The sequence below is a fragment of the Phascolarctos cinereus genome, unplaced genomic scaffold (genome assembly GCF_003287225.1).
Source record: "Phascolarctos cinereus isolate Bilbo 61053 unplaced genomic scaffold, phaCin_HiC Scaffold_4;HRSCAF=312, whole genome shotgun sequence".
Classification (NCBI taxonomy): Eukaryota; Metazoa; Chordata; class Mammalia; order Diprotodontia; family Phascolarctidae; genus Phascolarctos; species Phascolarctos cinereus.
The window spans coordinates 116569556-116583134 of record NW_027555847.1 but is presented as its reverse complement, the minus strand read 5'-3'; the positions used below and the strand labels follow the sequence as shown (position 1 = coordinate 116583134).

The 13579-nt window shown below is 36.1% G+C and overlaps 1 protein-coding gene across 1 annotated transcript in view; it reads right to left on the bottom strand.

Annotated features, from left to right (window-relative positions):
* The window catches only part of PTPRD (protein tyrosine phosphatase receptor type D), a 616472-nt gene that overhangs the window by 145856 nt on the left and 457037 nt on the right, over positions 1-13579 (bottom strand). Inside the window, 2 exon segments of the mRNA XM_078152500.1 lie at positions 6041-6201; positions 13126-13335. Of these exon segments, the coding sequence (XP_078008626.1) occupies positions 6041-6201; positions 13126-13335 (371 nt within the window).

Here is a 13579-nt window from a genome sequence, read left to right as displayed (position 1 = left end):
AGGATTTTGAGCCTGGTCTTCAGTAGAAAAAAGAACTATGTAATAGACTACGTTTCCATCTTAAAGAAACTTTTAAGCACACACAAATGCTCCTTATTGCCTGACTAATGAACAGTCATGAAATAACTTCTGTCATCCTGAAGGAGAAGAAAGGAAAAAAGGCAGTTTCTTCCTCTTACATTGTGAGAATAAAACACTCCAATTCCTTCCTATTTGCTTAACTCTCTCATATTAGAAGCAATTTGCAAAACTTAAAGCGTCATATAAAAGCTAGCAATTATATTAGAAGCTTTTCAAAGTATATGAGATTTGATGTGAATCTGCCCATGGTCCTCTGGTCTGACATTATCTTTGAAGTTATCACCATCATCATTGTCACCCATCATGCCAGGCTACTACTTTTCCTTTTCCTCTTCCTCTTTCTTACTGGAAGTAAATGGAATTCGTTCTTTACTTCTCACCTGTCAGGTTTACTGCTCCATTTTAATGCAGCAAGGAGGAGAAAAAAAGGCTAAATGTTAGTTGGCCAATGGCAAAAGGAGTAACCATGACAACCAGAGATCCAAGAAATGGTATTCTATAGTGAGGACATGCAACTTACACAAATTAGCAAATGACAGCTTATAAAAACATTGAATGCTTTCTAATCATGGAATAAATGGAGGACACAAGGTTATGTTCAAATGAGAGTCTTTTGCTGTTGAAGAAAACATTTTTGTATTAATGTCACACTCTCTTTTGGCCGTCACCTAAAAAATAATGCCACAATCAATTATATCCCAGGAGGTGGCTGATGTTAGATATATAATTTGATTTTTACTAAATGTGCTACGTGCTGGGGAAAAAAAGACTTAATGTATCTAATGTGGATATAGTAAAGTCTCATGTAACAGATTTGTGCATAAAAAATGAAAATATCTTAGTTAAGTGGATACATTATTTCTTTAGTGATATCAACTTCATAGAAGTTGAATTAAACTATAGGAAAAGTTTGCACAATGATACTACATCTACTAAGTCGTAACGTAGCAGAAATGATTTCTTCAAATACCTCTAGACAAGTCAGGTAATCATAAATCTTTTTCTAATAAAGGATTAAATACATTTTTCACTTCTGTAAAGTATAACATACATCATTATAAATCTATGATGCATGACCATCTATATAGCTGGGCTAATGGAGAAAAGCATTTTAATTCTAGCAACTGACAGGACAGATATATTCTTAGTTCATGACATGCTGCCATGTGTGTCCATTTATTTCTTATTTGTAAAACCTCCACCTCTATTAACATGTCAGTCAACTCATATTTATTAAGCACTTACCACGTACCAGACACTGTGCTAAGTGTAGTAGTTTAAACTGCCTATAGCTTTGTACAGTGAAGAAAGGCTTGTTATGAAGGGGAATTAATCTGTGTAGTCCCATCTTGGAGGCACATTTTATGTACTATATGCTTTTTTCATTTAGCATACTAAGGAATGGAGTCAAAGTCAACAGAAACAGAAATGCATGCTTCAAGTGATTATATGGCCCCAAATTGTGATCAGGTCAATGGGTTTGGCAAAGTTCCAGTATTTCAGTTAAATTTATGCTTATTTCCTTATGGTAAACATGTAGACATACAAACTGAATAACGAAAGTAACATATCTACAATAGCTATTAAAACATTCTTATCCTCAGATTTTCGAAGAGCTGTCCACTGCAGGAGAGCATCTCTACTTACAACTCCAAGAGCAGCATGCAATTGCATACATGCCTACAAAAGAGTTTTAAACATGCTCTCATAGATCAATGAGAAAAGTCAACTGGCCACTTGTGAAGGCCAATCAATTCCTTCTGGATAGTGGAATAGCATTAATGGATTATCTTTTCCAGAGTCCCAAAATAATATTTGAGTCTACCTAAGAATCAGTACATCTAAAAAAGTGATTTGTTCTTTCTCTCTTCTTTGGAGATCAGGCTCATTATGTTTGCTTTGTGCCCATATTTAGTACATCTAGCAACACTTGCCTGAGGAAGCTTTATAAGAATTTAAGTTTATGAATGACATGAAAGTAAACTCTATGTATGGGGCCAACATTATGGCAATATACCAGTCAGACAAAATCAAGGTTCTATGTGAAGGATTTAATAAGAAAGTTTTACTGTGTAAACTTAACATTTATATAGCATTTCCCTCTAAGGATCTCAAAACACTAAGAACAAAAAATAGTTATTTCTAGAAGGTGGGTAGGGGGTGTGTTATCAATCGATTTAATGAACAAAAAGAAGTCATAATTTCCCCATCGTCACAAACAGTGCTGGAGTTGGGAAAATATTCAAAGAATTCAAATCTGTAATCCTATTAACTTATCTCTCCTGTTTTTTTTAATTATACATAAAGTATTAGAATAGGAATGAGCATTATTTATCCTAAAATTATGATTACTACTATTTTTTTCTCACTATTCAGAGGTTTCAATTATAAATCAATGTCCAAGGTATGGATTGTTCTTTTTACTGTTTTTCCCTTTTCTCCATTTTTCATCGCTATCTATTCTCTTTTCTCACATTAATTATGTCTCAACCATTGTGGAATAACATTTTATTGGATTGGAGGAGTTGAGTCTTATAATTGTGATTATACATAGATATAATATGCATACTCACATCAAATTTTTCCTTCATGGCTAAAGGTTTTTCTTCTTTTCTGCTTGTAATATTTGTGGTTTGAAACTGAAATTCTGCAGTTTAACCACAATGTTGCTTAATGATTTTGTGCTATGTCCATGTACTATATCCCTTACTTAGTACCTTTCTACAGCAAAGATGTGCCAGTGAATGACTTGAGAAAGTGATGAGATAAGGTGTAAGACAAAACAATTTAAAACTCACTTCTTGTTGGTAGTGGGTCAGCAGCAGCATCTTTGTAAGAGAACAGTACTCAGAGAAATAAAAACTGCAAATCATTTCCAATGATCCATGTAATGAAGTGAGTGACAACTGACAAAAGCAGCCATGACTTTTGAAAGAATGTATTTGGCTGAGAATGTAGTCATTAAAAAGCATCACTGATGGGATTCAGCCAAATTTCTCCTGCACTGCTCCATGATAATGACCCCAAGGGGCCTCATTATACCTACTTGAATTTCAAGTCAGTAATTTCAAATCAAATCTTTATTGCTGAGACAAGTATTTCTACTTCAGAAATACTTTGTAAGCCACCAGTTAAATGCATTTTCAGTTAGGGTTTGTGTGTTTCAGTGTGCACACTGTAATGTCTGCATTTCAGCATAGCCTCTCATTCATATAGTGCAAATACACCTCTATGTTTTAATATGTAGATACTTCAAAACAAACATAAAAATAAGTCATCCTTAGAAGGATTTTCTTAGCACTAGGTCAAAGTACCCTTGGAACTTTCCTCCCAGGAATATATACTCTCTTTTTTTTCCTTTGAGGGAAAGTCTTTTACATCTAAAGTTAACAATGTTCCATGAATGAATGAATCAGCCTAGTAGAACTGGGAGAGATTAAACACTACTAGTCTCACCATCTGCTAATGAATTTGTCTGGGTCTACCCCAGAAAAACATCTACTAAGAAATTTTGCTGTGCTCTATCCACCTGAGAAATCATGACGACTTGAAGAAGAATGTCTTGGGTGTAGAGTCAGAAGAGCTGGTTTTGAATCCCAGCTCTAACTCTCAGTAGTTTTGTGACCATGGCTAAGTAGCAATCTCTCTGAGCCTCAGCATTGACACCCACAAAATAAAGGTTTTACTATAGGTTTACTAAAGGTTTACCCACCTCTCAAGGGGTGTTACGAGGAAAATGCTGTATAAACTACATAGTGTAATAAATCTATAAATTATCATTAACAATATTGAAGGAAACCATCATATTTAGAGAAAAATGTTCTATTTGTTTCAGATAGACTAAAATTTGGCCTGCCGTATATACTGGGAATTTAACTGTCAGCAAGCGCTGACTCAGATTACTAAGGAGTTGGATGTGGTCACTTAAATTAAAATAACCCATAAGAGGAATTATAAATCTGATTTTTTTTATTAAACTCTCATTCAATAATTAGTGTTGTATAAACATAAGAAAGGTCACAAAATTCTTATTTGGAAAAGTTTGGCCAGTTCTCAAGTATCATTCATGGCCTCAGCTACACCCTTTGGCCTTGCTTTCTTCTCCACCTCACTATTTGTCTTGGGGATATTTCCATGTTTGTTTATTATCCCACATAGCAGAAGTGTCAGTAGGATAGAAAGCAGGCATTACATGAAAACTGGCCAGTAATGGCCCTTAATAGACACACCAGGAAAGGATCTGAGCAAGGGAAACCTTTGAAACCATTGATTAGAGTGGGGTTCCTTCATTCACTCATTCCTTTTCCAAAGCTTTCTATGCCCCAAATGATCTGGTGTTGGCAGTAAAACATAAACCAAAGAAATACAGTCAAGCATTAGTGAGATAACAAGACCATATGACGAATGACAATGGCGAACTTTTTTACTTAATTTCCCCCCCCATCTTCTCACATTTGAGAGAAATTGAGGAAGTATCTTCAGGAGAAAGGGTAGTTTTCATGAAGAAAAGAAACAATCGGGGAGAACAAAAAGGGTGAGACTGTTTCAGGAACATGGTTAACACCACAAATGAACATTTACAAAACAGAGTAGGGAGAAACATATGTTGAACAAATGAATGGAGGGAATGCATGAGGAGGAGAAAGAAGCAATGAAAAAGAAGGGCAAGAGAAGAGTAGGGGGAAGGTCAATGTCAAGAGGTTTAAATCTGTTTTAGAAGGGCTGGATGGAAGAAGAGAGATGAAATACTTTATGGTGGTGAAAAAAGCTTGTTTTGGCAGGCAAATCCAGAATGGATGGGCCTTCGCCGAAAAGAGAGGTGGATAAAAGCCCAGGTGTTTAAAGTGATCCAAGAGTAAAAAAGATTAATGTGAAGAATCTGTGATGGATTGAGAGAATGAATAAACTAGAGTTTCTCTAAAGGATGACACTACAGGATTTAGTGGCATTCAAGAGGTTATAGAGTAGATACAAAGTCTGGAAGCAGGTGGGAGGAATATAATGGAGTTAACAGTAGAGTTGGAAGATACTACAGAGTTACAGAGAAAAAAAAATGATGACCTTCTCTACCAAACTGACTCTTACCAGGCAGTAGAGTGGAAAAGGTATCCAGAAATAGATGATATAAAAGCAGAAAATGAAAAAAATTGTAAAAAGAAAAGCAAAAATCAGTGATGATAAGCCAAATAGGCAATTACCTTCATAGGAAGTTGAGACCATGAAATACTCTTAGGATATTGAAGGAAAAGAAGCTTAATGACAGAAAAAAAAAAGGAAAATGCTTCTCCTACTCATGGAGAACATAAGATAAATGATAAGAAGCAAGTTGTGAAGGGTTATACATAAAATAGAAAGGTCAGAAAAATGTTGGAAAAGTTAGGGTTCATTTTTGTTTTCCTATTTGAACCCAAGCTTTTCCATTCTTTTCATCTTAAAATATTCATACAGGGGGAAAATGTCAATGCTTGTAATGCCTACAGAACATACAGCACAAGATAGCAGTTATATTTTATAAAGAGATTGGAAATGGAGTGTAAAATTAGGCAAGTCATATAAAATGCATATTTGCCCTTATAATTAGGCATTATTTGATAATGCTGCCCAGAAGTGGTAAGCATAAATACATGAGACAGGAAAAGAAAGCAGAATGTCAATTGGGCATGATGAACAATAAACTAGTTTGTGATTCCTCTGGGGGGTAAACACCCCATGAATGTAAATGTAATAAAGTCAGCTGAAAATAGGAACTATATAAGATTCTGTATAGAATAGTCTATATTTTTCCTGTTATATATACATTAGTACATCAAATACTTCTAGAGGTTTTCTGAAAATATTTCTATTAATGTAAATCAAACAATGAGGATACAACAGTTATCAAGGAATCATAAGTATTCTTCATGTCCTATATCTCCCCACCAAGGAATATCATGTCAATAGAATTATGAGGCAAGCCTACCTTTTGTAGAGAAGGATAGCTATGACAATGCAAATGATAAACACAACTGCAAGCACAGGCCCTACAACCCAGATCAATCCTTCTTCTTCATCTGTCATGGGCTGGGGATCGAGGTCCATTGATACGACAGGATCTGAGTAAGGGCTGGTTGCATACATGGTCTGAGGAAAAAGAGTTTGTTTTGTTAGAAAAGTAGGGTCAAAAAGAGCTTGTATGACAGTAAAGGAGAAGACAAGGTAAAGCTGGAAATTAGTGGACAAGTAATGCTATTTCCCTTGTATAATTAATTGTGCTCATTTTGCAATTCCCAAAAAGTGGCCCCATGGGGAAAAAAAAGTCATTTACAATATAATTTGTTGTACTGATTTGTTCTAGAATCAATAATGTGTGATATCTTCTAAAACTCTTAAGTACCAGTCATTAATGAATCAATAAGTATTTATTAAACATCTACTGTGAGCTAGAAGACAGTAGGATATTTTGTGTCAAGGACATTAAGCTTACAGAAGACCTGGGGTTATTTTCCAACTCTATGTTTTACTAGTTTTATGATTTCAGACAACTCAGTTGACATTTCTAAGCCTTAATTTCTTTGGCTATGAAATAGGTTTCTAACAGCATGTTCATTAACAATAGCCCAGGATCAGATGACCACCTAAAGTACCACATAAAAAAGCAAGGTATTATGATGTGCCAAACACTGAATTCTTGTCCTTCAAAGACTGTTCAACTTAGAGAGAAGATAAATACCAGTAAAATGAGGAGAGAAGAGTTAGGATGGCAGATAATGTAGTTATTTTGATCATGTAAATGATACCAATATTTCATAAAACAAGAAAGTGGGGCTTATCCATGCTAACTAATGTCCACAGCTGTGGCATAAGCCAAAACAAGATTTAGACTTGTCATATTTATTCATCAGATATCTGCTTGTTTATGCTGACTGATAATTTCTTCCTATGTTGCCTCTTACCCAGGGTTATGTGAAAGGAGCACATAAAACTGAAAAAGACCAGCTGGCTGAATGGAGTAGATAAAGAGGGTTGGTAGAAGATTAAGATGAATGGATATTAGACAGAAGTAGAACCAATGGCCTCAGCTGATTATGTCAGGAAATCAGATTTATGTCTTTGCTGCAAGTCAATGCTGAGTTAGATGGTGCAATGGATAAAGCTCCAGCCTTGGGGTCAGGAAGACCTGAGTTCAAATCCAGCCTCAGACACTTGACACTAGCTGTGTGTCCCTGAGCAAGTCACTTAACTCCACTGCCTAGCCCCCCCAAAAAACAAAAAAACCACGATCACCTCACCAAAAAAAGCCCCCCAATAAAAAAGGAGCTAGGTGAGACCCAAGTACAGATATACAATGAATACTATATGAAGGGTAATAGAGAAGGGCTCGTGATAGGGTAGGGCTATATAGAATAGAAAGTTCAAGAAGAAAGGTGCTCTAAGGGATGAGAGTAAGCTTTTCATTCAGTTGTCTACAAAGACAAAACAGGCTCTTGCTCACTGCCTGGTATTGATAATAATAGCTAACACTTAAATACCACCTAGTATGTGCCAGCTAGTGTGCTAAGCACTTTATAATTATTATCTCATTTAGTCCTCACAATAGCTCTGAGAGGCAGATGCTATTATTATCCCCATTTTACAGATGAGGAAACTAAGGCACATTGAGGTTAAGTGACTTGGCCAGGGTCACACAGCATTAAGTGTCTAAGGCCACATTTGAATTTGGGTCTTCCTGATTCTAGACCATGCCCAACCTAGCTATCTCAAGTGCCCCAAGATGAATTATACTCTTTAGTCAAGATTGACTGTGTGTCTAGGAAAAGGCTTAGCTAGCCCTTCAATTACATGGAAAGGAGAACTAGGCTATTTTTCTAACCTTTTAAGAACAGTGGATTAGAGAATCTGAGCTAAAAGGGACTATGGAGGTCATCTGTTTCAACTCTCTAATTTTACAGAAGAGAAACTGAGGTTCAAAGAAGTTACATTTGTCTTGTCCATTATTATAGAGGGTGCCAGTGACAGAGGATTTGAACAGAGGGTCTGATTCTATGAAGCCCAGGGATCTTTCCAGCCCAATTTCTGAGACACTACTCCAAATAGGATCCTTGGATCCTAGAGCAGAGATCTGAGGGGTAGAGGAGACGTTCCAGGCTATTTAGTCCAATTCCTTCACTTTACAGAGGATGAAGTGTGGTGCAAGGATGGGAGTGGATGCCTGTGGTCCCAAAAGAACTATTTGGGGACAGGCAATTCAAAGTCACATCATATGATCAGAGAACTTAGAAGGGATTGAGGCCTCAGAAGGGATGCATCCAAATCCTTCATTTTACAGATGTGGAAGCTGAAGACCAAAGAAGTCAAGTGGCTGATCCACAGTCATATAAGGATTCTACGGAATGGTGGGTTTTTGTGTTAAACTCTCTGTCACTCTCAGTCTTGAAGAACAGAATTTAGCACATAGAATTCTGTTGGATGAGATCTTTACAGGAACTCTAAGCACAATTCTCCATATTTGGGTTTTATATAAAAACCAAATCAAGAAAGGCTTGTGGAAATTAAAAACAAAATAAAATTTTTACACAACTTTTTTTTTTGGCTAGGCAATGGGGTTAAAAGTGATTTACCCAGGGTCACACAGTTAGTAAGTGTCAAGTGTCTGAGGCCAGATTTGAACTCAGGTCCTCCTGACTCTAGGGCTGGTGCTCTATCCACCTCACCCCATTCGGCTCCCCCCAACTTTTTTCCAATCCTCTGTTCTTCATACCTTAACCTTCTGATATTCTCGACAATCTTTACATTTTCTGATTAAACATTGCTGGGGTGGGAGTGGAGGGTTGATTTCCTCATTTTTTTTTGTTTGCTGCTTTCATTTTTTGCAGGTAATTAACTCGTTTATCTATAGAGATGCTAAGTACTTTATTCAATCAATACTCAGAAAGCACTTTGGGAAGACCAAAAGCCTGTGTGAGTACTGAATACCATTGCTCAATTGAACACCTACTTGTCAGAGACAAGACCTCTCAGCTAACAATTTTCCTACACTGAAGGCACTTAAGAAATATTTGAAACAAATGATGTTAGCTTATTTTGACTTATCGACTTATTTTGATGGAAAAATGAGTAGGGAAAATCCAAGAAAAAAGGGATAAATTCCATAGTGAAGGGATAACTTCTTGACTTGAAATATTTTAAAAATCATTCAATGATGATTTCCAGATTAGAGAAAGGACACCTTCTCTGGTGTGAGTTGGGGTGGAAAAGAGATTGAATTTCTCCCTTTGCTGTGATTTTCTCTTAGCATTACTCTCTGAGTGCCTTCTTCAATGTATTCCAATAGCGTTTTAAATTCTCTTTAAATTCAGACAAGGTAGTTTTTTTTTAAATAAAAAAGGTTTCCAACTTTCCCTTCCCTTGATTTTCTGCTTCACAACCTTTACATTGAAGCAAACAGTTTATCCTGCACATTCAAAATTCCAAGAAGCCAATCATTTTCTTTTCAAATGACAACCTGTGCACAAAGGTAACCTATGTAGAAAGGCTGCCATTGGGTTTGATTTTCTACTTGGGAATTTCTGTAGTCACTTGAAAAGAAGACCCACAGTTCAGCACCAATTCCTGATGTAGAGAAACCTTTGATAAGCTTCCTATTACTGAAAGCAGGTGGTGAGGGAGGGGAGTTGGCTAGCTTAACCCAATTACTCTGCCTGGCAGACTGAGGAACCAATTAAAACTTACCACCCAGAATATGAGACACTAAATTTGAATGTGAACTACCATGCTTTCCCCCCCCATCCTATTTCTGTCTTTCCTTGACTTAAAAAGAAAAAAAAAACAGTATTACATTCAGCTAAAGCAACCCAAGCATGAAGGGACATAACAGCAAGATGAATTACATAAGAGAAGGCAACTCATTATTTAGATCACTTCAGGAATTCTCCTTCTCACTGAATTATTTTCTAACTTTCTTACATTCCACTGATAGAGTCACAAGTGAATTACTATAATTAAAGAAGTCGGCAGTGCTTGCCTCACATTAGACAGATCTTCCCAACGAATTCTGGGAATGAGCATTGCTGTCTCAATGATGCTTCCTAATTCAAAGCCAAAACCAAAAGAAAAAAAAAACCCAAACAAACACATCACTCCAAACTTCATCTCTGGGATATCCTTAAAGAGAAACTCAGTTTTTCCAAGTTTCCACAGTAATTTCATAAACTCGTTTCTCCGATTAATGGAGGTTCAACATAGTGATTATATGATCCAAATATTCATTTCAAGTAAGGATGTGTTCAGGTAAAAACATGTCTATAGAATAAATTGCAGCCTTGTTCTAATACAATCAATTTTTATTGGGAATCTAATGGGATCTATCCAATAATATTTAATTAACAGAAGCACCAAAAGGATCTTCTTATACTATAAAGGATGAAAGGGACCTTGGAAATTACTTAGTCCATCCATGTCAAAGTCAAGGCCCAAACCAGATTAAAACATAATTGGGAAATATTTAATAAAAAAAAATGAAAATACAAAATAAATATCAATTTATGGTTTTCTTTCATTTGAGTTTGACACCACTTATCTAGTCCAACTCCTTCATTTTACAGGTGAGAAAACAAAGGCCCAGAGAAGAGAAAACTTGTTCAAGGTCACAAAGCTTGTAAGTAATTAAGGCAGGATCTAGAATGAGCTCCTTAACACCGAATGCAGCGTATTTTCTGCTACAGCATACTGCTTCTTTGTAGATGACAAGATTTCCAGCATGGCTCTAAATAATTGTATCAGTAAGGATTGTATATATTCCTTTTAGGCTAGATACTTATTGGAAATAAACCAGAAGAGTCCAGAGACACTTACTGAAGGTGAGGAATCTATATCTCTCCTTCCCACCATAGTCTAGAATAAGCCATCTAAATTCATCGCCACCACTTCCTAATCCTCAAGCTCTTGAAATCGAATTCTAACCCCATAACTTGACTGAAACTGTTCTTTCCAATTTTCCCAGTAATCTCATAATTGTTCAATCTGATGGTCTATTCTTAGCGCTATTGTCAAAGTAGTCTTTTACACCATTGGCCATCGGGGCACACTCTCTTCTCTTGGTTTCTTTGGCATTACTCTAATTCTCCTTCTAGTTGTTTGACTTTCCTTTGCTTCTGCATCTTCTGTTTCTTTGCTATGAATGTTCTCCAGAGCTCTCTGCCGTACCATTTTCTCTTCTCTCTTTAAATTCTCTATCTTAAGCAATCTCAACAGGCTCGATTCTATGGGCTTAATAATCACCTATCTGAAGATGACTTGGCAAACTTTGTATCCAGAACTTTCTTTCTCTCCTAAGTCTAGAAATGCATGATCAGCTGCCTATTGGTTACTTCCTCTCAGATGGCCCACAGGAAAATAATTTGACAGTCACAATGAGATATTAGTCATTGTTATGTTGATTGTGGGAAAATTCTCCTCACTATGTTAAAATACAAATTGTTAAAAATACAATAAAAATACTACTCAAAAATGTGTCTTTAAAGTCAAGCAATGCTAAGCTGCCTAATAAAAATAAAGGCTTACCAAAACAAACTTAACATTTAAACAAGTAGATTTTCCTCCCTAAACTTCCCTATTAGGAGTAGATTCCTACTATCCTTCCTAGTTTATCCCAGCAAGCATGGAGTAAACCTTGACTTTTCTCTCTCCTTTCCCCTCTTCTATATTCAACCAACTGCTAAGTCCTGTTAAATTTCCATCCCATTCTCTTTACTCGCAAGGTCCTCACTCTATAGCCAAGTCTTATCATCTTGTAAAGAAGGACTGTTTCATTTGTTGAATTTGTATCCCCAGTGCCTAACATAGAGTAGGAACTAAACAGATAACTGGTGATGGATTGATGATTATCTAGATTCTTATAAGAGCCCCTAAGTTTATTTCTTTGTTTCCAGCATCACCACTCTTCAATCTCGTTTCCACAGAGCTACAATAATAAACTTCCCAGATCACTAGTCAGAATATACACTTACTTTGCTGAAAACATCTTCAGAAACTCCCTATTGCCTCTAGGAAAAAACAGAAACTCACCAGCCCAACATTTAAAGTCCACTCTCCAGTCAAGTTTTCCATACTTTGAAAAATCTTTACTCCCTTCAAGCATTCTTTATTCTAGCCATTCCCTGAACTTGGGCCTCTATTTCCTACCCTTGTGCACAGGCTGTCTCATTAGGAATACACATTCAATAAATGAAACAGTCCTTATTTACAAGATGATAAAGTTCTACATTGAAAATTCTGTAGCTTCCTTAAAGAATCAACTTAAGTGTCACATCTTACTTGAAGCCTTTCTTTTTTTTTACTTTTTATTTATTTTTAATTTATGGAAAAAAACAAGCATTTCTATAACACAGTAGAATGAAAAAAAAGATGATTGCACATGAACCTGCAAATCTATTATGTAAAACTTGCTATTCTCTTTAAATACATAATAAAGCTATCATGTAAATTTCTTTTTTTTTTCTTGCCTCCCCAACCTTCCCCACCCAAGATAAAAGCCTTTCTTGATCCCCAGGTTTTTAGTGCCCTCTCTCTTTCTCCTAAAATTACTATCTTTATTAATGTTCACGTTTTCTATATTTATAAATCTATATCCACATATAGATGTGTGTATACTATATGCATAGATTATACATGCACACATATATACAGATATATGCACACAGACATATTTACACACATGCATACACACAGGCATATATGTAAACACGTGTACATTTTGTATATATGTGAGTATATGTTGGCATGTATACACATGTGTGCGTGTTTTACATATACAACACAATATATGTACATGTATGTATATGTATACATGTTTACTATATGTGTGTATAGGTGTGTGTGTGTATACACACACACACCTATACACACATATATACGATTTTTCCAAAAGAATAACATTTCCTTTAAAGCAGGAAGTGTTTCATTTTGGCCTTTCTGTATCCTGAGCGCTTAGCACAGTGGCAGGCATTTCATAAATGTTAAACTGCACTCATCTTTATTGGAATAAACTCCCCAGCACAGTAATCTTACCGACTCTGCGTGCTCCATGACGGCCAAGACGAAGAAGACATACTCTTGACCACTCTGGAGCTGCTTGTTTGTGAAGCCACCATAATGTTTTTCATCCCCCAGGGTGAATTCAGTAGGAAGAACATCAAAATGAGCAGCAATATATGGCTTTAGTTCAACCTCTCTTTCGTGACGGAGGCTCCTGCGTTTCCGAGATATCTCCTTAAGAAGCTTTTTTTTTTGGAGGGGGTAGAAATAGAAAGAGACATGTAAACAACAATAATAGAAACTATTGACAGTTTAATGGGGAAATATATTTCAAAACCAAAACCAAACTAAATACAATTTATCTGCATTTCATTGAGTACGTCAGCATCGCTAAATCTCAATTCTCTCAGTTTTTCCATTTCTTGCCTTTCTTGTTAAAATGAGGTACTGGAGGTTACTACCAAGTTGCTTATAAGGTTAACATGAC